General features: G+C 45.0%; 1 protein-coding gene and 1 long non-coding RNA gene across 2 annotated transcripts in view; one reads left to right on the plus strand and one right to left on the minus strand.

Moving 5' to 3' along the window:
* Window positions 1-3,940, minus strand: part of USP24 (ubiquitin specific peptidase 24) — a 140,593-nt gene extending 136,653 nt beyond the window's left edge. The window contains exon 1 of the mRNA XM_042951574.1: window positions 3,569-3,940. Coding sequence (XP_042807508.1) covers window positions 3,569-3,889 — 321 coding nt within the window. The 5' untranslated portion in view covers window positions 3,890-3,940. The remainder of the gene's footprint in view (window positions 1-3,568) is intronic.
* Window positions 3,941-5,859: 1,919 nt separating this feature from the next.
* Window positions 5,860-17,902, plus strand: LOC122227213. Its single transcript, XR_006205922.1, has 3 exons — window positions 5,860-5,936; window positions 12,331-12,441; window positions 17,281-17,902. It is a non-coding gene; the product is annotated as an uncharacterized LOC122227213 (long non-coding RNA).
* Window positions 17,903-27,468: the final 9,566 nt, after the last annotated feature.

Genomic DNA, 27,468 nt, shown 5'->3' on the forward strand with positions numbered 1-27,468 from the left:
CTGGGTAGTTTCTCAAAGTCCCTTCCAGACACTGAGCCCATGAATCCCGTGTACCCAACAATACTCGTAGCGACCAAACACAACATGTGTGAAGCAACACCTTTACTTAATTGGAGGATACGGCAAAGGTGGCTTTCTGAGCAGTTTTATGTGTTCTGGTACATTATCTGGGTGGGTTGGTTTTTTTTTTTTTTTTTGCCCCCTGTTAGCTATCTGGGTGTTTTTTATCTGCATTCTTCTTGCTTCTCCTGAACCAGAAGTTAACTGCTTTTATTTTCCAAAATTTAATTTTTAAACCAAATCCTAATTACGGCATGGGCCCAAATTACTAAACTGATTGCCCTAACTAACTACATGACCTTGGGAAGTCGCTTCTTGTAAAATGAGAGGCTTGCACTGAGAGCCACTAGAATGTAACCTTCACCTTCACTATCTACTCCCACGCCCCCCCTGCCCAGGGGACACTGAAGGCACTGAATGTTTACTGCCTGTTTCCAAACTACAAAAACAAATGTAATCCTTTTTTTCTTTTTTAACGTTTATAATTTAATCTGTTTATCCCCAAAACGTTCTGAAGAAGACACTAAAACTGAAATTTCCTGTGCACCAAAAATAACTTTACAGAATTTAAAATAAGGTACTCATTTTTTAAGAAACAGAACAGGTAGGTTCTGTAAGAGCTGATGAACGTCAGCCAGTTTGTTACACTTCCCTTGTCTTCCTCCCCATTAAGCCACTGCTGTAGCCTGACCCTTCTTCATCTGAAAGGAAGGCAGTGGGAGGGAGACAGTGCACGGGCCATGCAGTGAGAAGGCCTGAGTTCTAGATCCGTTTCTTCCATGAACTGGTTCTGTGGGGACAAGTCACTTCCCCTTTGGGCCCTGCCAGGCTGTTTGTTTAAACAAAAGAGCTGAACAAATTCTTAATTTCTGAAGTCTTCCACCCTAAAGATCTATCATCCTTTCATTCCACTCATTATTCTACTCCTAATGCCTTGATTCAGTGCTTGCCATCATTCCTAGCCTAGTTCCCCAGCCTCAAAATCGTCTTTTTCCCTCTTAATTTTTCTTTCTTATGCTAAAATGAAGCCGATCCTAAAACCATGAGGAGAGCAGAGTAAAAAAAAGCACACTGTCTTTGAAGCCCTAAGAGCACCAGGTTCAAGAGACTGCCACGAACTAATCGTCTCTCTCAAACAGTGATGTTATTAACAACCTCACTGAGGACTAAAAGAATGTATAGTAAAGCATCTGCTACAGTGCCTGACATGCTGGAGATGCTCAACAACAATCAGCATCCTTCCCAGGATCAAAAGCCTCAGTTTCCTACTGTCTACAGCAAGGATGACCACCCAGCTAGCTGCACAGGTGACAGGCAGAAGATTTGTAAATCTAGAGGCAGAAATTGGGTTAAACGTTCTCAACAGGCTCCCCATGTGCCTGCAAAGTGTCTGCTCGTAGCCCGCCAATATGCTTCTGGGTAAAGCAGCCTCAGCCAGGAGCTCCTCCTGAACTCTCCAAATCAATGGTGCAGCCTCCCCAGGCCAAAAATCCCCGGGTCAAGAGGAAATGAAAAATTGACACAATTCTTCGAAAAGATAAAGATTCCCTGGATTTTACTTAAAATCAAACTCCTCTGCCCGTTATTCATGTGAAAAGATGCCAGTCCCATTTCTTTGCACTTAAATCTATGGACGGTACAGCTGATGTTGAAGTACCACCAAGCATCGTTTAATTTGATTTTTCAATTACAGACAATTACAAGGTGTGACAAAAGAAACAAAGAATAAGATTCCTCACAAAATGAGGATACAATGAACATCATAGTTATACAAATACTTGCAGAAAAAGCGATGGCTTTCTCCTTGATTGCAAAACTGGGTCAAAACTGGAATGAGCAAGTAGGGGAGTGATGGGGACTTGCAAAGAGAAGCTCATTTCTTAAAGTGACTTAAGTACACTTACTTAATAATGTGGGATTATTTCCCCAAATCAGGAATAATAACAATCTTTACTTTCACACACTAGTCAATCATATAACTGAGTTACAGGCTAGTTAAGGGCAACCAATCACGTGTGTGGAAGTCTGGGCACCTAAGAAATCTTGTGAAGAAACCGGTTTTTTGAAGTGCCACCTTCTCCCCCCAAGTGACTTCAGCCCGAGCAACTGCTGCAAAAGCATGTAATTAAAAGGCTATAACATAATTTAGGGAAAATGCTTTCAGAAGGCTTAGCTTCATTAAGAATTATGCAAATTCAAGTCTCTATTTTAAAAACACAAGCCCACTAATCTGAGATCTGTGAGATCTGCGCACTTCTGGGATTGGGCCAAGCTGCTCTCTACCTGACCCCCAAAATGCACTATTCAATGAATCTGACCAAAATTCTTCAGGTGAGCTGCCATTTTCCTGCAGAGCAATTATTTCACAAGCACTGGTGTTTCTGGTTGATCTCTTTTAAAATTGCAGTTAAAGTCGGTTTTCCTCCCCATGGTCTTTGCTCACATCCCCAACCAAACAGGCCTGATTTTCTCCACCCAGACTTGAGATCTGTGATCAGAGCCATTCGCTTAGATGGAACCCTTTCTCCTTAACAGATGCCTCCACTCCTCCCATTTCTGTCCCACCGTGTCCCCTGTCCCTCTGCACAGCACCCTCAGTATGACTGCAATCCCTTTTCCCCTCTACTTTTCCCTCATTCCTGACCTTGCCTGTGACCAGTACTTTCCTTGCCCAGACCTGGTCCCAGCTTCATTCTTCAATTCCAGGCCTCTTCAGCTTCGATTCCCAACCTGGCCTCTTGCTTCTAACCTCCTCAGTCCAATCCCCACCTGGCCTTATTAACGTCAGTCCCCCCAACCCAGACCTTATTGCACATAGCCCCCTCCCCCATCTGCCTTATATCAATTCCTCTCCTCCCTGGTCCCTACCAGCCCCTCTTCATTTTTTAGACCCTGTCCAATCTCCCCTCTTTCCGGCCCTTGGCTAAAATCCCAACCCCATTCCTAACCCCAGCAGTCCTCCTCTGACCCTAGCAAAGGCCACTACTCTGGCTGGCCCATCCCACTTTTTCTCAGACCCTGAACCTGGTGCCTCCCCTACTCCTTCACTAAAAGCCGGTGCCACGAAATTGCCGCCCCCAGCCCGGCCTACGAGTATCCCATTTCTGACCCCTAACACACGCGCCCTCCCCATCACACACTCCAGGCTGGCGCGTCGATCCTCCCGCATCGCAGATGCACGCCTTGGACCCTCCTTCCCATCCCCGGCCGACTGGCCCTGCGGCGTGCAGAGCCCGAAGCTCACGAGACCCCCTCCCCACCCTGCCGCGCAGCCCTGCCCCGCGTCCCTTAAGGCCCATTCAGCCCCTCCGGGAGGGGTCCCTCTCCCCACTTGACCCCGGCCCGGTGACCTCCGCCCCCGCCGGGCCCGGGACTCCATTCTCTCCGTTTCCGAGCCAACCCCCGCCCCAAACGCCCTCCGCACTCCCAGCCCAGTGGGGTGTGTCCCCCGTGCCCGCGGAACTCCAGCCGCTGGCCTCTCCCGCGGGGTCACGGTCGCCCTCCTCACCTCGGCGTCCACCACCTCGTGGTAGGCGGGCGGGGGGTCGAAGCCGCCGCCACCCCCGGTGCTCCCGCCGCGGGAGGGGCCGCCGCCGCCGTCGCCGCCGCCGTCGCCCCGCGAGCCCCCGCCGGGCCCGGGGCTGGGGCCGCCGCCGCTGTCCATGGGCTCGTAGCCGCCGTAGTCGAGGCCCGGCCGCTCGTTGGTGAGCAGCGCCACGGCCTCGTTGATGTCGTTCTTGGCCAGGCGCAGGGCCTTGCGGATGGTGGCGGGGTCCGAGAAGCCCATGCACAGCAGCGTGGTCATGTGCTGCTCCTCCTCCGATTCCATGGCTCGGGCCTCCGAGCCGCGCCGGCCGGCGAGCGGCGAAGCTGCGGCTCCCCGGCCTGGCGGGCCGCGCGGCGCTGCTTCCGCGCCGCTCCCGCGCCCGAGCGGGCCCCTGCGCTGCCGGCCTGCGCGCTCCGCTGCCGCCCGGCCAGGCTGGGCGCGGGCGTGGACGCCGGGAGCCGAGCGAGGGCGGTGGGGCGCTCAGGCGCGGCGGCGGCCCGGCCCAGCCCTGCGCGCCGCCATGTTGGCCTCCTCCTCCGCCTGCGCCTCCGCCTCCGCCTCCTCCGGCCCGCGGGGCCGCGCCTCCGCTCCCGGAAGCGGCCCGGGCCGCCCCAGGTTCGCCGAGGACGGGCGCGGGTGTTGGGGGGGGGCTTTTTTTTTTTTTTTTTTTAATTTAGACAGCAAAGGGAGGGGCCGCGCCGCGGAGCGTCTCTGGGGTGAAAGGGCCGCGCAGACACCCGGGCGCAGGCGAGGGAGGGTCCTCGGCCGTCGCCACCGCCCGCCTATTTCTCCGGCAACAGGTTCCCGCGGGAGCGGGACGGGTGGAGGCGAGGTGCCCTTCGCTGCGCGGAACGTCCCCGAAGTCCCCCGAGCCGTCCGTGCGGCCCAGCCCCGACGGCGGTCCCCTCGCACCCCGAAGCTGCTCAGAGCCCCCGCTGGACTCCTCTCCCGGCCTCGCTCGCCCCCGCGCGCCCGAGACGCACCCCATCCCGGGTGGGATTCATTCGGCCGCGGCTGCACTTCGCCGCCAGCCCGGCCTGAAACGCGCGCCGCAGTCCCAAAAGAAATTCGCCCCAAACCACGGAAATTGGCCCGCCGCGCTGCCTGAAATACACCCCAACGCCCACCTCAATTCATGCCCACACCGGGCACATCGGTCCACCGGGGCCGAAAATCACCCCCACGCAACCCGACCCAGATCCCTCCAGCTCTCACTGAAACTACCCCAACCTTGCTGAAATGGATTCCCAGCCCTCGCTGAAGGTTCCTATCGTCACTGGCCACCTGCCCCTCACCAAACCCCACCGTATTCCACCAAACTCTTAACACTGAAATCCCCTGGGCGTCTGAAACGTATTTTTACGAACTCCGAACCCCAGCGCTAGCGAAAACCTCCGAAAAACTCAGACTGCCTCACATGGCCAGCCACAGACTCATTCGAACTCCTTGGACCTGTGCTCCCCTCCTGATGCTGACCCACCTACTCACACTACTGTATCTCTTGGCTCAGGACTCTGTTTCTGCCTTTTGAAGGAGAACCCTGCCCCCTCTGCTTCTGCCCTTTACGGGAGGACCCCACCGCTGTTCGTTTCTCCCTTTAAGCACTCATTCCTCTTCCCTTTGAGGCCTATTTGCCTTGCTTTCTCTTTCCACCTTTAACATTAGCCCCCAGGGGCTGCGTCTTTAGTTTCCTTGGCTCCACTGTCCAAGCCTTGGCCCTTGCTCCTTTCCCCCTTCAGTTTCCTTTAATTCATGCTTCTAGGTTCTTTCCCCACCATCTCCCAAGATCCTGATGTCTTTTCTTTACCTCACTACGTATTTGTTAACTCAGCTTATCTCCTAATGCCCTCACCCTCGTTTCTTCCAGAACCCTGAAGCCCACTAACCTTTCTCATCCCATCAAACCCCTCCCTGTGACAACCCAGCACTTACTGAAATCTCCACCTGTCCCAAATCTTAAATTAGGGTCGGTACCCAGAAAATTCTCTGCACTCTGTTAGCACCTCTTCCCCTGGACCACAGAACCCTTCTTGCCTATTACTTGCTACCTATATTTTTAAACACCAACAATTTGATTTCCAGGGTGAGTTCATCGCTGTTTACATTTAAATGAAGTGACTACATTTGTTGTATACTGATTAAAGGTTGTATTATGGAACAAAGGCTAGGCCTTATCCCCAAAGGAAGTAAAGTCAATTTGTGAATGGAAATAAAACAAATCCTTCTTCTTACATTTCTTAAACAGTAACAACAACAACAACAACAACATCAACAACAACAACAAAAGAACCTACCAGGAAGAATGCCTGGAACTGAATCAGGTTCCAGGGTATGTATTGAAATAAAATTTTACTAAGTGGCATTAACTTTCAAGTACCTCAATGGTGCTTAAATATTTATGTGTGGTATATGAGGACCAAAAGTAATGTAAATGAAACCAAGTAGCCGATCATGAAGTATACGCCAAGATACTTCATTTATTCAACAAATATGTGCTATTTATCAGGAACCAGGTACTGTTCTTGGCACTGGTGATGCAGGGCTAAACAAAGCTGACAAAATTTGATGATGGAAAAGTGATGGCATTCATTTTCGCCCGGTGTCTGACGAGGTAATTCGGTGACCAAATTAAGAAACGGATTACAAGGGGGGAATAAGTAACAGGTAAAGGGAAAAATTGTTTGCCACTGAGATTTGAGACAGAACCCAAGAGGTAATGAGACCGAGCCGGCCAATTCAGATGGCACATAAAAAGACTCATCAACAGTGGCAGGTTTATAGAACATGACAGAGGGAGCTGTGCCGAGCTGAGAAGAGGAAGCAGAGAAAAACAAAGTCTGTGATAAAAACTGGAAAGGAGCCACAAAAGGCTACAAAAAACAAGGAAGGCCATTTTTGAACCGGATCCTGGAGTGGCTGAAAAGCCAGAATGTCATTTGAGGATGCAAATAGTTGTAATCACACTTTTTTGCATGTAAGAAAGCAAGTGGGGCCTTAAACCCTATGGAATTGGGATAATAGGGGAGGGGCCTGTGGTGTGAGTAGTCATGCTTTCACTCACATTTTAATTTTTATTGCAGTAAAATCTTGAAAATGTTATAAGGACTAAAAAATTTTAAATAACATTCAGTTCACATTTATCCTTCTCTAGAATCTTCTAGAAGAAAAAAAAAAATAGCCAGGTCTTGAAGAGAGGTATGATGAACTGTGTGGAAGACAAAATATGAGGGCTTTCTAATATTAACAGGTAATTTTAAAAATATTTAATGAGGGTTTATTTTGAACCAGGCTGAGGACTAGAGAGACAACTCTAGGTATCTAGGGAGCAAGACTAGAGAAAAAAAGACTAGAGAACAGGACACAGTTCCTGCCCTTTTAGAACTTGCTGTCTTTAAAGGGAGACAGACAATAAAGGAGTAATCATAAAGAGTGATAGGTGCTTTGATAGGGAAGTTCAAGATGTAAGGGGCAAATTTCTTGCCTTCTATGGGGGTAAAATTACCGAGCGTAGGAAATCTGGAAAATTTTCCGGAGGGTATTTAAACTATAATCTGCCAGGAAGTAGGAAAGCCAGGAAAATGAATATGAGATGAAAAGAGAGCGATCCAAAGACTGCAACAGTATGTGCAAAGGCCCTGGAGTGAGTAAGGAGAAAGCAACTGAGGAGAATTAAAAGCCAGCGGAATATGGCTGGAGCTCTAGAGAGGTAATAGTGGGAAGGGAATCTGGGAATGTGGCCAAACACCAGATCTGAGAGGACTACTTAAACTTGATAAGGAGTTTGCACTTCATTCCAAGGGAATGGGAAGCCACTGAAATATTTATGTGAAGGAGAGAGGTGCTGTTATTTAAATTTTAGGAAGAGTACTGTGTGAAGGATGATCTAAAAGGGAGAAAGGGTAAAGGTAGAGAATTGAGTTGATTGATTAACTTGGTTGCTGATTAATCAGCAAGCCCATTAAAGGGAAAAGCAGTGCCAGATGACGGGCTTACCTGTCTGTACTTCCTTTCTCTTTGCGATTTGGCCCTTCAAGTTCTCCCTCGGAAGCTTTCAGTGCCTTCAAGCACATATTCTATTCTCCCCAGCTTGTCTAGTTGGTGTCAGTAAGAGGGATGATCTTAAATAAGCAAATCTGTCATAACTGGAAGCAGAAACCCCATACAAGAGAAGAAGATGGAGAAAATTCCTTCAAGGCAGTGGGTAAAAGGAGCAGACCTTGACAGACTGAGATTTTCCAAGACCAGGAGGAAGTTAGTATTTTGGATATTCGATGAGGAGGAAGAGCCTTGCCTTGCTAGCTTGCAGTGCTCCAGGAAGTAGAAAGAGCTCAAAGGGAAATGACGGCCTGAGTCCAAGATTTGCAGCCTCTACAAAATCCCCCAGTCTCTAGCAGGGCAGGAATCGACAGAATCACCTTCCTCCAAAAGGCCTTAGCCTATGCAGGCTTAGATTGTGATCCCTTCCGTGTTAATGAGTATAGACCACAGGCCAGAGGACTCCTTCCGATGATGCTGTAGATGCACAAGCCTGTACAATTTGCATAAATCCCCCATGTAGTAGGAGAGGGAACCCTAATTATGACTATTATTCAATGTCTCAATACACTGGCAAGGGGGCATTGAGTGAGCTTTAATTTGTTTCTGAAAAAATAAAATGACATTAAATTTTTTTTTTAATATTTATTTTGAGAGAGAGAGGGGCAGAGAAAGAGAGGGAGATACAGAATCCGAAGCAGGCTCCAGGCTCTGAGCTGTCAGCACAGAGCCCAACACAGGGCACGAACCCAAGAACTGTGAGATCATGACCTGAGCTAAAGTCGGATGCTTAACAGACTGAGCCACCCAGGTGCCCCAGTGTTTTTTTAATATTTACTTATTTTTGACAGAGAGAGAGAGAGAGAGAGAGACAAAGAGAGCATGAGCAGGGAGGGACAGAGAGAAGAGGGAGACACAGAATCCGAAGCAGGCTCCAAGCTCTGAGCTGTCAGCACAGAGCCTGATGCAGGGCTCAAACTCACAGACTGTGAGATCCATAACCTGAGCCAAAGTCAGATGCTTAACCAACTGAGCCACCCAGGTACCCCTAAAATGACATTTAATGTCCCACATTTAAAAAAAAATTTTTTTTTAATGTTTATTTATTTTTGAGACAGAGGGAGACAGAACATGAGTTGGGGAGGGGCATAGAGAGAGGGAGACACAGAATCTGAAACAGGCCCCGGGCTCTGAGCTGTCAGCACAGAGCCCGATGCGGGGCTCGAACCCACGAACCGTGAGATCATGACCTGAGCCGAAGTTGGACGCTTAACCGACTGAGCCACCCAGGCGCCCTTAATGTCCCACATTTTGATGGAAGCAAATTCATCCCCATTGTATATGTTTAAAAACCAATGAAAACAGCCACCAGAAAAATTGGCATTAATGGCTACACCATGAATACTCTACTTGGGCATTGATTTTTTTTTCTTTTCTCTCTTTCTTTTTTTAATATGTAACAGCTTTCTCGAGAGGTAATTCACATACCATACAGTTCACCCATGTAAAGTGTACAAGTCAATTTTAGAACAGTTTTCATTACCTAAGAAGGAAACCCCATACCCTTTAGTTATATCTCTTCTGTATTCTCATTCCCCCCAGTGCTAAGCAACCACTAGTCTACTTTCTGTCTGTATGGGTTTGCCTGTTCTAGAAACTTCATGTATATGGAATCTTACAATATGTGATCTTTTTTGTCTGGCTTCTTTTACTTCGTACACTGTTTTCAACCTTTATCCATGTCCTATAGCATGTGTCAGTATTTCATTCCATAGTCTGGCTGAGTAATATTTCATTATAGATATACCATATTTTGTTTATCCATTCATAATGGACATTTGAGTTGTTTTTACCATTTGGGTATTATGAATGATGCTGCTATCACTGTTTATATGAATGTTCTTGTATGGACATGTTTTCATTGCTTCTTGGTCATTTGGTTTTTGTTTTTTAATTTTTTTAATCTTTATTTTTGAGAGAGAGAGAGAGAGAGAGAGAGACAGGGTGCGAGCAGGGAGGAACAGAGAGAAAGAGGGAGACACAGAATTCAAAGCAGGCTCCAGGCTCCGAACTGTCAGCACAGAGCCCGACATGGTGCTTGAACCCATGAACTGCGAGATCATGACCTGAGCTGAAGTCAGATGCTCAACCAACTGAGCCACCCAGGCATCCCGCTTCTTGGTCATTTGTATATCTTCTATTAAAGTCCTTTGCCTTTTTTTTGAATTGGGTTATTCATCTTTTTATTATTATGTTGTAGGACTTTTGTATTCTAGATCCAAGTTCTTTACTAGGTATATTATTTGTAACTATTTTCTAATATAATGTGGCTTATCTTTTCACTTTTTTGCTAGTGTCCTTTGAAGCACATAAGCTCTTAGATTTGATGAAGTACAATCTATTTATTTTCTTTATTGCTTGTACTTTTGTTGCTTGTACTTTTGGTGGCATATCCACGAAATCACTGCCAAATTTCCTATCATAAAATGTTTTTGCCTGTGTTTTCTCCTGAGTTTTATAGTAGATCTTTGATCGTTTTGAGTTCATTTTTGTATATGGTGTGAAGTAAAGGTCTAATTCTATTCATTTGTATTTGGCTATCTAATTGTCCCAATATTATTTGTTGAAAAGATTATTCTTTCCCCATTGAATGGTCTTGTACACTTGTCAAACATCAATTAAACATGGACACATAGGTTATTTCTGGAATCTCATTCTATCCTATTGATCTATATGTCAATCTTTATGCCTATAGCACATTGTCTTGATTAAAGTTTCTTTGTGGTCAATTTTTTTAGTTTTTATTTTTTAGAGGAGAGGGGAGGGGCAGACCCTGGGATCCTGACCTGAGCCAAATTCAAGAGTCCAACCAACTGAGCCACCCAGGCGCCCCTAACTTTGCTCTTTTTCATGATTGTTTTGGCCATTCTGAGTTCCTGGCAATTATATGTGAATTTCAGAATCAGTTTTCCAACTTCTACAAGGAAGTCAGCTGGGATTCTCATAGGGATTCCATTGAGTCGGTAAGCAGATTTGGGGACTGTTACCATCTTGCCAATATTAAGTCCTCCAATCCATGAACATGTTACTTCTTTCGTTTCTTTTAGTAGGTGTTTTGTACTCTTCAGAGTATGTCTTGTACTTCTTTTGCTAAATTTATTCCTAAATACTTTACTCTTTTGGATGTTATGGCACATGGAGTTGTTTTCGTAATTTGGGTTGTTTGATTGCAAATGTATAGAAATACAGTTGCATTTTATAAATTAATCTTCTAACCTACAACCTTGCCCAACTTGTTCCTTAATTCTAATAGTTTTTTTTTTAGTGGATTTCTTAGGTCATGTTATCTGTGAATAAAGATAGTTTTGCTTCTTTCTTTCCAATCTGGATGCCTTTTGTTTATTTTCTTGTCTAATTGCCCTGGCCAGGACCTCCAGTACAGTGTTGAACAGAGATGCAGACAGCAGTCATGGTTGTTTAGTTCCTGATCTTAGGAGGAAAGCATCTAAAACTTCCGTTAACAATGATGTTTGCTTTGGGGTTTTCGTATATGGCTTTTATTATTTTGAGATAGTTTTCTCCTATTCCTATTAAGAATGATCAATGTGGGGGCGCCTGGGTGGCTCAGTCGGTTAAGCGGCCGACTTCGGCTCAGGTCACGATCTCATGGTCCGTGAGTTCGAGCCCCGCGTCGGGCTCTGTGCTGACAGCTCAGAGCCTGGATCCTGTTTCAGAGGCTGTGTCTCCCTCTCTCTCTGCCCCTCCCCTGTTCATGCTCTGTCTCTCTCTGTCTCAAAAATAAATAAACGTTAAAAAAAAAAAAAATCAATGTGGTTTATGTTTTTTATTCTACTGATATTGTATATTGCATTCATTGATTTTTCATATGTAAAACCAATCTTGCATTCTGGGATAAATCCCACTTGGTCATGGTGCACAATACTTCATATATGTTACTGGATTCAATCTGCTAATACTGTATTTTGTTTAAAAACACAGTAATAATATTGCTGGGGGAAAGAGAGCGATTGCTTTTATTTTTTATTTTTTTTACCATGAAAATGGAGTAACTTATGAACTAAAATGATACAAAAATAATGCAGACCCAATTTTGTATTTTATAAAAGCAGAGTTAAAAAGGAGGAAATACTGTTTTTGCAATCAAATGCCTTCATGTAAAACTCACATAGATAGCTTTCCCCCCCAGAATTATCTCAAGATATATTCTAAGACTCGCAAACCTTTTGATACTATTATTATTATTTTATTTTAAATTTTTATTTTAATCCTGATTAGTTAACAAATAGTGTTCTATTAGTTTCAGGTGTGCAATGTGGTGATTCAACACTTCCATACATTACGCGGTGTTCATCATGACAAGTACACTCCTTAGGTGAGGGGATGGGTCAAATAGGTGATGGGGATTAAGGAAAGCAATTACTTTTAGAGGGATGCGATTCTGATTATTTAATGTAAAAAAAAAATCAGTATGAAAAATGGAGAACACTAGAAGAAGGAAGAGGAAAACATAATTTTTAAGTCCAAGGCTCCTCCCACCCTTTACTAAAGACTGTGTGTTGCCAAATGGAGAGTCATTTAAAAGTTAATGTGGTATTTTCCTTCACTTAAGAAGATGATGTGACAGGCCTGATGGTAGTCCAACATTAGATTTTGTTTTTTTTTACCAGCAGCCGGAGTGAATTTTCCCTGGCGCCCCGTGACTAATGGGCAGAACTATCCCCTGGGCGTGCAGATTCCTTCCCTTACCTCCACTTTGGAAGGCCTTTCCCTTGTAGCAGGTGAGTTACAAATCCAACCATCCACAGCATAAATATATGCTATTAGATTGTCAAGTGGAGAGGAGGCATACGAGGTAAGGCCAAGGTGTTGGCTGCCAAACCGAGGAGTTTTCTTTAATTTGTTAGGCAGTGGGCAGCCATTCAATGTTTTGAGTCAGGGAATGATGTGGTTGAATGTGCTTTCTGGAGATTAAAATGGTATTAATATGTCGGACACAAGAGATTAAATAAGCAGGTGGGGGGGGAATGAAAAGAAGCATATGCAGAAGTAGAGTAGATTCTTCAGGATTTGGCGATTGGATTTGACGATCCAGGAAAAGGAAAAACTTCTAGATTTGAAGGCTAGGTAATCTGAAGTCAGAGTTTGAACCAAAAGGGAAGATGATGACTTTGGCCCTACATGAGCTGACATTTCACTAGGAAAGTTTGCGTGCAGACTTCCCCAATCATATCACACGTGTACATTGGAAACAAAACAGTTTAAGCTGATAAACATTTACAAGGAAAGGATACTGGGGATATTTAATTTGGAAAGTGAAACGACTTTACAAAAAGAGAAAGATGAAAGGACCCATTTATTTCTCTGATGACCTAGTGCCTGGCCTTTAACTCGGCACACTCACCTCCACATGGCACTATGTGCCCGCTGAAGAAAGCAAAAAGCATTTTAGGAGAAGCACACACGCCCGTCTTTACCCACTGCTCTTCATTTTCATCTCCTTGCTCCTGGGTAGCTGGTTCCGTATCTCGTTTCACAAACTGAGCCCTGTACACGGAGGGCCAGGAGAGACCGACGCAAGAGGCAGACCACTCCATCACTCCATGTTAGTAGGTGGCAGTTTTAATAGGCAAGCAAACTTACTTAAATGAGGCTTGTCTTGGGTGGCCATAAGACAAATGAATCTCTGCACCTGCCTGCTAAATCTTAAAAGGCTATGTAGAGGCATTAACAGGGTTTAGTAATGTATACTGTTCAGATGGTCTCAGTACCACATTGTTATCTCAAGGCTCTGATGGGGTAGCTTCTAGCATGGTGAAGGCAAATGAAATGCCCGTTCTAAGGACAGGGAAGGTGGGTGAGAGGCCTCTGATGGCCCAAGTTCAGCGTGGGTCAACTGGCAGTCACGTCTTCTTGACGACCTTCACGGCACCATATTCGAGCCTTCCATATTGCTTTTAATCTGCTTGTTGCCTCCTGTCTACAGTAACATGTGATTTCCCTCCCTGCCTATTGGGTACCTCTTTCCCTGGGCTCAGATTTCAGCAATCTCAGTTTCCAGGAAAAGATTTCCTCTGCTAGTCTGGCCCTCCGAACCCTCCTGCTCAGGCTGACCTCAGGGTCTCTGCCAGAAGGTAGAGATTTGGACACTTTGTCTTCATTGTATCAGCAGGTTTCATTTCTCCAAAGTTGCATTTTAAAAGTCATACATTGTATGACTATAATGTAACAGGCTGCAATTCTCCGACTGACTGAAAATTGCAATAAGGGATATATTTACCTTAATAGCAACGTTGAAACTCAGTTATTGAGAATACAGTGAAGGACTCCTCTATCTTTAGCTAGAAAATCAAGATTTGAGGCTTTTAGTTCCCTCTGAAACCAGGAGGACCCGGCTCTCAGACTTCAGCTGGATTCCAACACGATTTAGAGGTCTGTTTCATTTCCCCAATGTTGACTCACCAGGCTGGATTAATTTTCCAGGGTGTTGTGCTAATTATAGGCCAGTGGAGCTAATGGGCTGAATCAAAATGGCTACAAGTGAAAAAGTAGCAGAGCACTCTGGGTTCTGCTAGGATGCGGAGCTATTTATAACTTCACAATTGCATGGTTACTATTAATTAGTGAGTATTGCAGTGACCCTCAATTTTCAAAGGCGTCTCCCATCATTTTCGAGTTAATCTCTCCCATCCCTCACTGCGTTTGTTTTATATAAAGGGTGGAGCTGACGAATTACTCGCCTGAAGTCATGTCTGTGGGAAAGCCAGAATTAATACTTTAAACGTTAGGAATAGTAATAAAAATAATATATTCGTGGAGTGCTTTGCAGTTTTCGAAAGGTTTTCTCTTTGGCATCTCATTGACACTTACCAGCATCCCTAGGAACACTACGGGTTCCTGCTGGTTAGTTGATGGTCACAGAAGAGAAGAGGGTTTGGTTCACAGCTGTCTTGATCACATTTCAACTAAATAAGAACGGAAAGAACCCAATGCTTTTCAGGACTCGGAGTCTGAATCGTGACGATCTTTGCTCTCTGCCTCTTGCTGAAGGGTTTTCTTGGCCTTTGAGGACCCACAAGGGAAAATTGTGTCATTTTAACCTTTTGTTTTATGAGGCCCCATAAAACAATATACAAACCCATGGAATCCAGTACTATTAGAAATTTCAATTTAAGAGAGGTGAGAAAATCCAGAGATTGCTATGCCAGAACGTTGGCATAAGATCCCCCCCACCCCCGACCCCAAAATGGAGCTGGTTCTAGGGACGGCTGTGAGCCCTCATTGCATTTCCCTGTTTCAGCTCACTTCTCCCCACTCAACCGCCTGGGCCGTTCTTGACCTTCCTAGGCCCAGAGTGTCCACTGCCCCCTGCATTCAATCCTCTCAGAACCTTTTATAATCCCACAAGCAGAGGCCTGGGTAATTGGATGGGTTCTTGGATGTCGTGCAGTCTATTATCATCACCTTACTGGTGACCGAAACGAAGACTCAGGGAAAGCAAGTGACTTTCCAAGGCTCATGGCTGGTAATCATCAGAACGGGGGATGAAAAGCTGCTGGACTTCTGCTTCAGTAGAAAAAGGACTGGATGGCAGTCAGGTTGTCCCCGAAGCAGTGTTTGTGACAGCACAACTCCTGAATTGGCCACAGAGGCCGCGGTTCCCAAAACGTGTTCACAGATGCTTCTTGACGTAGGGCCCTGTGGTCATGTGACTTTGCCCAAGCTGGGAATTCAAGAGGCAACATAGAAGACTGGAGACTCTGGAAAGTCCCTTGGGAAAGAGTTTTGTTTAACCAAGCCTTTATCAAATTATTTAGTCATTTTTTCAACTCAGAGAAAACCTAGTTACAGCCTGTGTAGTTAGAGTCCCTTGGCACGCACTGAAGAACAAATAAAAGGTACCTGTTGAGATGGGACAGTCACAAGCCGGGTGAAAGCTCACTGGCAGTTTCTTCATTACATGCTATTTCAATTTCACCACACCTGAGGTGTAGACGTTATTAGGTCTACTCACGGAACAGCTCAAGACTCTGGTTGCATGGGACAGATTTGAATGCAAATTTGCTTCGGTGAAGAGGGGCGTCTTTTGGTTCATGCAACTGAGAAGCTTGGAGCATTGAAACCAGCAAGTTCTCTTTCTTGTACCTCTGCTTCCGTCTGTTTGCCAAGTCTGTTCATTCCTTTTACAGACTGATGTCCTCGCGAGAAAGGACACAGGACTATGCACAGCTTAGGTCTGTGTGCAGCCAGAGAGGAAAGGATCCCACGGCCCCCTGCCCGCCCAGCCAGTGCCACTTAGCAAAATCTTAGAAAGTAACTCAATTGGCCAGTGGGGGTCATGTGCCCCTCTGCTGTCCATCTCCATAGCTGGGAAAGGGGTATTATGGTTGGTTTTGCTGTCTGACTCCAAAATATCTGTGTGTGTGTGTGTGTGTGTGTGTGTGTGTGTGTGTAACTTGTTTCAATAAGATACAATCTCCACTCTTAAGGAAGGAATAGTCTGCTAGGAAAGATGCACACCCCTATAGTAACAATGGTAAAAGGTGTAAGAAACAGAGACATTCAGAAGATGGAGAGACCATATCAAGATTATATCATAATCTCCAGCCTAAAGTTCCTAAGTCTTTTGGCATTATGGGCACTTTTGAAGATCTGATGAACCCCTTGAACTCTTTTTCCCCAACACACACATACACACACACGTACACAGATTTTTGTATCCATTTTTCACATGGCTTTGAAAGATTTATGGACTTCTACAAGCTGATCCTTGGTTCTCCAAGGAACTTAAGACTTTGGGTTAATACTGCTTTGAAAATATACTTATGTAGAAGAACCAGTTCAAAAGATCTGCCCTTGCTGTAGAATGATGGTATTGCCAGCAGTAAGCTGATCAACCTCAGATCTGGCTTTCAGTACTAGGAAGGCAGGCCCAGGAAACCCAAGTTAGATCCATGTAGAAACAGGAAACGCTCAGGAAATAATGTATTCCTTGGAACACACTTTAGGACACGCCGATAAACAATGAAATGGTACTTGACCAAATGGGGCAATCACAAGCAGGTGGGAGATATTCTTAAGAGTTACCACTGCTATTTTTAAAGTTTTTATTTGTATTTATTTTGAGAGAGATATAGAGCAAGCAGGGGAGGGGCAGGGAGAGAGGGAGACAGAATCCCAAGCAGGCTCCGAGCTGTCAGCACAGAGCCCGATGTGGGGCTCAAACCCACGAACTGTGAGATCGTGACCTGAGCCGAAATGAAGAGTTGGATGTTTAACCACGTTGGACGTTTAACCAGAGTTGGATGATTGAGCCACGCAGGTGCCCCCCCCCCAACCTCTATTTTTAATAGAAATAATAGAATCAGAACCATCTAGCTTGACCTCATTTTAAAGTAAAAAGAAACATGGAAAGGGTAAAGAGATTTACTCAAGGACAGACAACCGAAGAATGTCTATGTATGGCTTAACCAAGCAAGGCTCACTGATGCTCTTGTCCAACGCTCTCATCGTTCTGTGGCACCACACAGAGGGAAGCGAATGAATTGTAAATAATAGCCTTCAGGTATTGTAACACTCGCCCCATTTCATTATACCTTCTTTTTAACTGTTTTCTCTAGTAAACTGAAGACTCTATGGGAGCGGGACCTCCTTTGCTACATTCCCAGGACATCATGGACAGTGGACACTCAGTACACGTCCCTCCTCTGAATGACTGGAGAATGGCTGGCTGGCAGGAATTCCACTCCTCCAGTGGGAATGAATGCATCCAACGATGTTTAAGTATCTCCTGGTGTGGCGGCTGTCACCCCACCCTCGCTTTTCTCCCTTGGAACTTTGTGCCATTTCCCAGTCCTCCTGACTCATGTCAGGGAGGCCTCCACCTTCCATACATTTGGAAAGCCCAGGGACTTCTAACCACTGGGTGGCTGGCTGATTGAGCCCCGGAAGCCCTGTGCTCTCCCATGTTTCCTTCTTGTTTCTCATTGGGAGAATTCCAGACCCCTGGGAAACAGAGGCCTCTGGTGTGCCTAGGAGAGGACCAGCCACCCCATAGCAAGCAGTTCTTCCTCCTCAGTAGCTGCCACCACCCAGCCCCAAGGGAGTTAAACCTGTTCTTTATCTCCTTGAAACCCAGGCCAACTTTGATAAAAGGAAAAATCTTTCCTGGCGTTTGTTAATCAAAACAAATGTCCTTACTCGCTCGGTAGAATGTGGGCGTGGATGCTATGCTACGTCTATCAATAGGTAGTTTGTGTCTAATTTATCCAAAGGAAATGTCTGTGATGTGCTTTTTTTTAAAAAAAAATTTTAATGTTTATTTCTTTTTGAGAGAGAGAGAGAGTGCAAGTGTGGGAAGGGCAGAGAGCGAGGGAGACACAGAATCTGAAGCAGGGTCCAGGCTCTGAGCGGTCAGCACAGAGCCCGACGTGGGGCTCGAACTCACAGACCACGAGATCATGACCTGAGCTGAAGTCAGACGCTTAACCGACTGAGCCGCCCAGATGCCCCTGATGTGCTTTTAATTTACTGAAGACGGATAAGTGTTCAAACCTTTGCAAACTTACACTGAAATTAAGTTTTTAAGGTCCACATAGCTGCAGCTCTCTCAAATCATCCTTTAAGACACACTTCCTTGGGGCACCTCAGTGGCTCAGTCAGTTAAGCATCCAGCTCTTGATTTCGGCTCAGGTCACCATCTCACAGTCATGGGATTGAGCCCCATGCCCAGCATGAAGCCTGCTTAAGACTCTCTCTCCCCCTCTCTCCCCCACCATGCTGACATGCACCCACGCACACATATTCTCTCTCTTTCAAGCGAAAACAAAAAACCCCACCCTTCCTTTAAAGTGTGACTAGCCATGATAAATTATACATTTTTATAAATGTCATCTCTCCTAGTGTTGTGAAACTTAAAGAAGATGAAAACCACCCAAGACTATCCCTGTTATATCAGTTGCCTTTAATTCCTATACAGGCTGGCGATAGTTTTGGCTATAAGTAGCAGAAAACTTAACACAAGCACTTAAAGGAATAAGTGCTTTCTCCCTTATACAACACCAGATCTGATGGAATATGCAGATTTGGTTTTAGTCTGGGAGCCCAATGAACCCGCAGCCAGTGGCTCTTCAATTCTCTTGGCCTTTTCCTCAGGCATATTGCCTCATGGTTCCAAAATGGCTGCTGCAGCTCCAGACATCATATTCATATCTGAGATAGGTAGGAAGGGTAAAACATTCATGTAGTCATTATACTAGAAAAGCAAAAAGCTTTTCCAGACCACTATCCACCCCCCAGCACTGTCATGTCTCACTGGCCACTCAACCTCACTGGAAGTTGGGAAAATGAATGCTTAACTTTTCCAGACTTCCTAGTTGAAGTAGACAGGGGACAGGTGGTCTGTCAGTGGTTCTTCCACCATCCATCTTGAAGTGTTGCCACACTGAAGCTTTCAGCATGCCTGTTAGCTGTTCTGCAGAGCTGGAGATGAGGGTTGAGGGAAACAGCCTCAGTAGCAAAATTCAACTTTTGCCTTCTCCCCTGTGTCTAAAGACTCAGCATAGTGGGATCCCATCTGGGACATATATGGGTCTATTAAGCTGCACCGTGGGGTGCGGGAGTTGGCTCCTAGGTGTCATGAGAGCCAATTTCTAAATTTTTAGGAACGTTTTGAGCCAGCTGATCCATACAGTCATTAAAGTTGAATTATATGAACTTCTTTTTTTTTTTTTTAATTTTTTTTTTTTAACATTTATTTATTTTTGAGACAGAGAGAGACAGAGCACGAACGGGGGAGGGGCAGAGAGAGAGGGAGACACAGAATCCGAAACAGGCTCCAGGCTCTGAGCGGTCAGCACAGAGCCTGACGCGGGGCTTGAACTCACGGATGGGACCGTGAGATCATGACCTGAGCCGAAGTCGGACGCTCAACTGACTGAGCCACCCAGGCGCCCCGAATTATATGAACTTCTAATTCAATAAATTTTATTGAAAAAGGCAATACTCAAAGAAAAAAAGCCCCATCACTTCCTAATATGTTACTACTAACTATGCTTTTTGACGTCCCATGTGCTGTGTCTGTACGGTGTTTAACAAAGGTACTACTATGCATTTCTTCCCATCTCTGTGTTTAGTGACAGCATATTGGTAGCTCTGAATTGGCCATGGTGGGAGTATTTGCACCACAGATCCCAGCAAATGTTACAACTCTGTTTTGTTTTTGTTTTGAAGGAGTCCACTGTTGGACATTTATCGGTACACCATTATGCACAGTCCTAGAAAACAATAATTTGGAGATTGGATGCATGTACATTTGAGGTAAATAGGTAGGCATTTCAAAACAATTTTCAGAGCCCTGCCAGAGATAAAACGCTCAGAGATAGTGCCCTGGTGATTTATTTTTTTTAATTTATTTTTTTCCTGGTGCTTTAAACCAACAAAGGATGCATTCTATAGATTGCTTTAAAAAATTTTTTTTTAATGTTTATTTTTAAGAGAGACAGAGACAGAGAGACAGAGCACAAGCAGGGGAGGGGCAGAGAGAGAGGGAGACACAGAATGTGAAGCAGGCTCCAGGCTCTGAGCTGTCAGGACAGAGCCCGACGCAGGGCTGGAACTGACAAACCGCGAGATCATGACCTGAGCCGAAGTCAGATGCTTAACTGACTGAGCCACCCAGGCTTCAATAGATCGCTTACTTTTTTCAGGAATGCAAAGTGTCTTTTGTTCAGCTCCTAGTACTTAAGAGTCTTCCTCAAACAATACTGTTTCTCTTCATGGTCACTATCATCATTAATAAACATCCACTGCTTACCTATTATGGGTTAGATTCTAAGTTTGACTAAGCACTATTGAATATGGTCTTTATTCTCAAGGAACTTCGACTACACCGGAATATGTGCAGAAATGAAAGTAGTCTATTCCAAACATCCCATACTTTGTCTTCACAGCACGTATCTTGATTTGTAGCTCTCTCTCTTTACAGTGCATATGCACAACATATACATATACACGCAAACATAATGTGTACACATATATGCTTGTGTGAACCTTTATTTAATGCTAGACTATAAATTCCATTGCATCCCTTTTGGTCACAGCTGTGTCCCAGTATCTACAAAGTGCCTGGAAGATAGAAAGTGCTCAATGAATGTTTCCTGACTGCATAAGTGAATTAATTAAGTACAATGAGTAGTGTGGACAATAAGAGCTGTACGAGCTGACAGGAAGGAACAATTCCCAGCTGACTGGAATGGTTAGGAAAGCTTGAGGTGGTTCCAAGATTTGAATGACATCTTGAGGGCAGGGTAGGGCATAAACAAGGTACATGGCACGTTGAACATAAGGACTTGTATGGCCGGAATGGAAAGTTTCTTTCTTCTTGCTGGAGTTGGAGCAAACTCATTGGAGCTGGTGGGTTAGGGTCACCAGGGTTATATTCAATCAGATTGTAGTGTTCCTTGGACCCAGGGAAGGCAAACATAATTTCAGAAGCAAATGCAGATTAAGGTTGAGGGAGAAGCTCAAGGTTGAGAGAAAATAACAACATTTAACTAGTTTACTAACTGCCAGTCATGCCCTTCTATCCATTCTCCACCAAGAAACCAGAGCAATCTTTTAAAAGTAGAAATCAACCAATATCTCTCAGGAACTTAGGTGTAAAAATACCCAACAAGATGTTAGCATAGTGAATCTGGCAATATGCAAAAGATTTTTTTAATTAAGTTTTATTTTTATTTTAGAGACAGAGCATGAGTTGGGAGGAGGGGCAGAGGGAGAGGGAGAGAGAGAATCTTAGGCAGACTCCACACCCAGCATGGAGCTCAATGTGGGGCTCAATCTCATGACCCTGGGATCATGACCTGAGAGAAAATCAAGAGTCTGATGCTCAACTGAGCCACCCAGGTGCCTCAATGTGCAACAAAATTATATACTACAACCAAAAAGGTTGTTTATTCCAGGTATGCAAGGCTGGTTTGTATTTGAAGATCAGTCAATGCAACCCATCATATTAACAGGCTAAAGAAGAAAATCCACATGATCATATCAATAGATGCAGAAAAGGCATTTGACAAAAATTCAATACCCATTCATGAAAACTTTCAAGAAATAGAAATGGAAGGAAACTTCTCAACCTGATAAAGAGCACCTACAAAAGGAATCGTACAAGCAACATTATACTTAATGGTGAAAAACTAAATGCTTTCTCCCTGAGATTAGGAAAAAAGTAAGAATGCTCACTCTTACCACTTTCAGCATAGTACTAGAAATCCTCGCCAGCACAATAAGGCAGGAAAAAGAAAGAAAAGACATACAGATTGGAAAGAAAGAAATAAAATTGTCTTGATTTGCAGACAACATGATTGTCTATCATGTAGACAAACCCTAGGAATCAGTGGGGAGTGGGGAAAAAGCCCACAAAACCTCCAAAGGAAACAAAACAAATCTCAGAACAAATAAGTTCAGCACGGCATCAGATTACAAAATGAACACACATAAAATTCTATACACTAACAAGGAAGATGTGGAAGTTGAAATTAAAACCACAATACTATTTACAACAGCCCCTCAGCAAATGAAATACTTATTTATATCTAAATATAAATCTAACAAAGCATGTACAGGATCTGTATGCTAAACGTGATAAGATGTAGATGAAAGAAATCAAAGAAGGTAAGTTTCCTTTATTATTCATTTACTGAAACTCAACATGGTGAAGATGTTAGTTCTCCTCCAGTTGATCTACAGGCTTAATGAAATTCCTGTCAAAAGCCTAGCAAGAGTTTTCATAGATTAGAGAAGCTTATTTTAAAATTTATTTGTCAAGGCAAAGGGCCTAGAACAGCTAAAACGGTCTAGAAAGGAGGAGTAACTTGGGAGGAATCACTCCCAAGTTAAGTTTACTATATAGCTGCAGAAATCAGGACAGTATGGCACTGGCAGACGGACACACAGATCAATGGCATAGAATAGAGGACCCAGAATTAGACCTAGACATACGCCCAGCTGATTTTTTACAAAGTTGCAAAAGCAATTCAATGAAGAAAGGATAGCTTTTGCAAAAAATGGTGCCAGTACAACTGGGCATACATAGGCAAAAAATAAATAGAATCAAATAAGGTAAGAAATAAAAATGTGACTTAATCTTCACAGAATTAGCTAAAACTAGGACCAAGATTTAAATGTAAACCTAAAACCACAAAGCTTTTAGGTAGAACATAGAAAATCTTCAAGATTTAGGATGAAGTAAAGATTCCTTAGATTTGACACCAATGGCACAATCCCAAAAAAGGAAAAAATGATAAACTGGATGTCATCAAAATTAAATATTTTTGGGCTGTGAAGACTTTGTTTAAAAGACGAAAAGATAAGGCGCACCTGGGTGGCTCATTCGACTAAGGGTACAACTTCGGCTCAGGTCATGATCTCGCGGTTTATGGGTTTGAGCCCTGCGTCAGGCTCTGAGCTGACAGCTTGGAGCCTGGAGCCTGCTTCGCATTCTGTGTCTCCCTCTCTCTCTGCCCCTCCCCTGCTTGCACTCTGTCTCTCTCTTTATCTCTCGCTAAAAAATAAATATTAAAAAAATTTTTTTTAAAGATGAAAATATAAGCCACAGATCAGAGAAAATATTCATAAATCACCTATCTGGCAAAGGGCTTCTCTCTAGAATATACAAAGATCACTCAAAATTCAACAGTAAAGTTCAAGAAAGAATCCAATCAGAAAATGGGCAAAAAAACATGTTGAGACACTATTGAAACACAAAGGACAAGCAATGACAGAAGAAGGTGTTCAATATCATTAGCCATTAGGTAAATGGAAGCTAAATCCACAAATAATAAACTCACATACCATACAATGCAGAAATTGCACCCTTGGGCATTTATTCCAGAGAAATGAAAACTTATGCTCATGTGGAAGCCTGCACACAAATGGTCGTATCATTCATAATAGCTAAAACCTGGAAAGAACCCAGATGTCCTCCAATGGGTAGTACATACCTACCATAGAACATTACTCCACAGTAAGGAGGAATGAACTCTTGACATGGGCAACAAGTTGGATGATCTCAAGGGAATTATACCCTGTGCAAGAAGCAATTTCAAAAGATTACATACTGTACGATTCCACTTATGTAATATTCTTGAAATGTTGTAATTATAGAGATGGAAAACAGATTAGTGATTGCCAGGGTTAGTGCTTGTGGGGAGAGCATAGGCATGGCTACAAGAGGGCCACACGGTGGGTCAGCTCTGAATCTTCATTGGGGAGGTGGTTGTGCAAAGCTCCGTGGTACAACATTGCCTAGAACAATTGCCTATAGATACTCGCACATGCACACACACACACACACACACAAGCACATGTCTACTGGAGAAATCTGGGTAAGCTCTGTGGATTGTAGCAATGTCCATTTCATGGTGCTGTTACCGTACTGTGGTTCCATAAATGCTAACATTGGGGAAGGGGGTGGGGTATAGGGTTCTCGAGACCTGTCTGTACATTTTTTGTGTAACTTCTTGTGGATCTATAATTATTTCAAAATGAAAAAGTAAAATACTTAAATCAGATCATGTCAGATTTCTTACTTAAAATTATTAGAAGGCTTACTATGCCAATTAAAAGAAAACCCAAATTCCTTACCTTATGTCATCTGTTCCCTGCCTCTGTCTCTGACCCCATCTAACTTTATTTTATTTCAAAAAAGTTTTTTGAGTTTTTATTTATTTATTTGAGGGAGAGAGAACGAGTGGATGAGGGGATGAGTGCGGGAGGGACAGAGAGTGAGGGGCAGACAGAGGACCTGAAGCGGGCTCTGTGGTGACAGCAGAGAGTCCAATGTGGGGCTTGAACGCACGAACCATGAGATCATGACTTGAGCCGTTATCAAGAGTCGGATGCTCAACCAACTGAGCCACCCAGGCGCCGCTCCCCCCTCCCCCACTCTTTATCTTACCGATGAAGCCGAAGCCATGCAAGGGTTATGAGGTCAGGCAACCTTACCCCTCAGCTCCCGGTCAGCTTGGGACTGGGTTAGCCCATCCTTCTCCCACATCTGGAGCATAGGTGCATGCTAGATATTTTGTGGATGGAAGAGGGAAGAAGTAAAGGCTGTGATGAATTCCTGGATCATCTCTCTCATTGGGTTTGAGGAAAAGGCACAGAGGTAGGCCTGGGTAAGGGTACAGGACTCAGATAGAGAATCTGTATATGGAAGGTTAGAGACGTAGGGAGGAGGCAGCCAATGGGAAATCTCAAATGCTAAGCCAAGGCTCTGGGGAGCTGTTCAAGGTGAAGCTGGGGATGCTTGTACATTTTTTAACTCCACCTTCACCTGCTCATTTACCTAGGTGCTGTTTTCATTATTTGGAGGAGGCATGAATCATTGCTTCCTCTAGGACTAAGCTTACTGCCGTACTCAACGCAGATACAGTATTAGGCAATCCATCAGCCGTAATGGTGTGTGTGTGTTTACCACAACTCTCCTGTGTCAAAAATAATAAAGGCACACCTAACATGCCTACTTGTCAGCTACCATAAGGTGCCATAGCAGAGTCAGAGGAAAGGAACAAAGATTAGGTGGAATGTGGGCTATGCAAAAGTCGGAGGCATAGACTACACTCCAACTCCAGCGAAAAGAAGACCTTAAGAAAGACGAAGTGATGTCTCTCTTCTGAGCCACCACCACCAGCGTGGCCACCAAAGGACCATACTGACCCACTATTACTCAACAAATACTCTCTTTTGATGGTTTCTCCATTTTTTTCTCCGGGGGTACGAGAAAGAGACAGACAGACAGACAGACAGACCTGGGGGGATACAGGAGTGAGAGCCTGCTGTATAGGAAAATCAGATACACTGCTTTGGAATTATTCCAGGACTCTGAAGAGCTGTCACAGGTCACTAACAGCTGAGTATCACTAGCTACCTTTTCTCCTTCCTTTCCTCCTCTCCTTTCAAAGCCCCGGAGCAGCATGAAGGGAGGACACAGGTTTTTTACTTACTTCAGAATTTTACATACTGCCTGTTTATAGAAGCCAACTCACTGAAAATTAACAGACCTTTCCTTGTTAATCAGTGTTGCTCGGTGTTGCAGGGGGAAAAAAAAACATCTAAGTCAACCGACCTTCGGAAATGTCTTTCGGTCGGGAATTTAGCCATGTTGGTGAGAAACACGAGCTGCGCCCACCAGGAAGTGTTTCTGAGGCAGGTTGGGGGAGTTTGCTTTCAAAAGTCAGGAAGGTGCAAAAATGCGAGTTGAGTCCCTGCCTGATAGGTGCTTATACTTCGCCCGTGACTTTACGGTTGTGTGACCCCTGTTGTCATTTGATTTTTCAACCGTCTAGCCCCTGCTCCCCTAATGAAAAGGGACAGGGGCAGGTGTGTCAGTCAGGGTCCTGTGGCAGGAAGCAGAAGTACACCTGGATGGAATTTGGAAGAGCACTGGACAAAGGGATGATTTCATAGAGGCAAGGGCAGGAAGGGGAACTGCCAGGACTGTGGGGGTGACCGGGACTAGCTGCGGTGGGCAGTCTCCGCCACCACTTAGGCCTCTCGGGACCTGGAGTCATGAAGGAGGGACTCCCCGGGGTTGGGGGCTGAGGTCCTGGAGGGGTGCAGCCATTACTGGCACGTGGAGGGATGGGTCTAGCTCTCCATCTCCCGCCAGCGCCAGACCCAACTGGAACTCAGAGAACAACGGAGCCCAGGTTTGTGGCCCACAGCATCAGCTGCTTGGGACGCAGAGCAAGCACAGGAAGGAGGGGAGTGTGGTGGGGGGGGGGGGGGTTGTGGCAAAGAGAGCGAAGTTTCCCGATTCACGTGGGTGGGTTTGGTATTCCCGGTGAAGAGAAATGCGACACAGCAGATTCCCTCCGGATAGGACCACCCAGGAGAGGAGGTGAAAGTGGATGAGAAATTTCGTGGTGGTTTCTTTTTCTCGAAACAAGCGACGAAATCGCCCAGACCTGGACTCTGCAGGGAACGAGTGAAGCAGAGGGAGGAGATTGGGCGCTTGAAGCTCGTCTCCAGAGGCCACGGGCGGCCTGGCTTTGAAGCAGTTGTGCTATGTTGGGGGTGATTTCTGGCCTGTTCCTGCCAAAAATGTGCTCCATTTTGCAAGGAATTCAGGCAAAGGTTGATTTAAGAGGCCTGGGCTCTCTGAGAACTCGTCTTGGCCGAAGAGGAGCTAACTTAGGTCGCAAGGCCACACTCAGAGGTACACCTTTCCTCCAATCTTCTCTCCTGACATTCAGAGCCTCGTCTTTTGCCCTTTCCATTCAAAAGTCTCAAAGGCACCTCGAAGTCCATTTACTTAAAACCAACCTCATGGTGTCTCTCTCAAAACCAACCCTTCTACACTGCCTCTTTTGGTGAATAACTTCACTGACTCTCCAGCAATGTGGCGTCCTTCTTAACACCTTCTCTCCCATCTCCTCAAACGCCGAGTCCTGTTGATTTTACATCTCTCTCCAGTCTGATCCTATCTCCTGACTGTAAGCTACCATCACCTCCCCCTTGAACTCTGGCCACCACCTGCTAATTTGCTTGCAAATACTCCCCTCTAGTCTCTTCTCCAATTCGTTTTCCACAGGGCAGCGACGGCCATCTTTTCAAAGCACATATGGCCACGTGTCTCTCCTCTGCTTAAAATCATCCCATGCCTGCTTGTTGCCCTGAGCAGACTCCTTCACAAGGTTTGTAGGCCCTAAGTGACCTCACTCCACCCCACAGTTCAGCCCAACCCTTCTCATTTTTCCCCTTGCCAGGCACATTGGCCTTCTTTTAGTTTCTAGTCCTGGGCTTCT

The sequence above is a fragment of the Panthera leo genome, chromosome C1, assembly GCF_018350215.1.
Source record: "Panthera leo isolate Ple1 chromosome C1, P.leo_Ple1_pat1.1, whole genome shotgun sequence".
Taxonomy (NCBI): Eukaryota; Metazoa; Chordata; class Mammalia; order Carnivora; family Felidae; genus Panthera; species Panthera leo.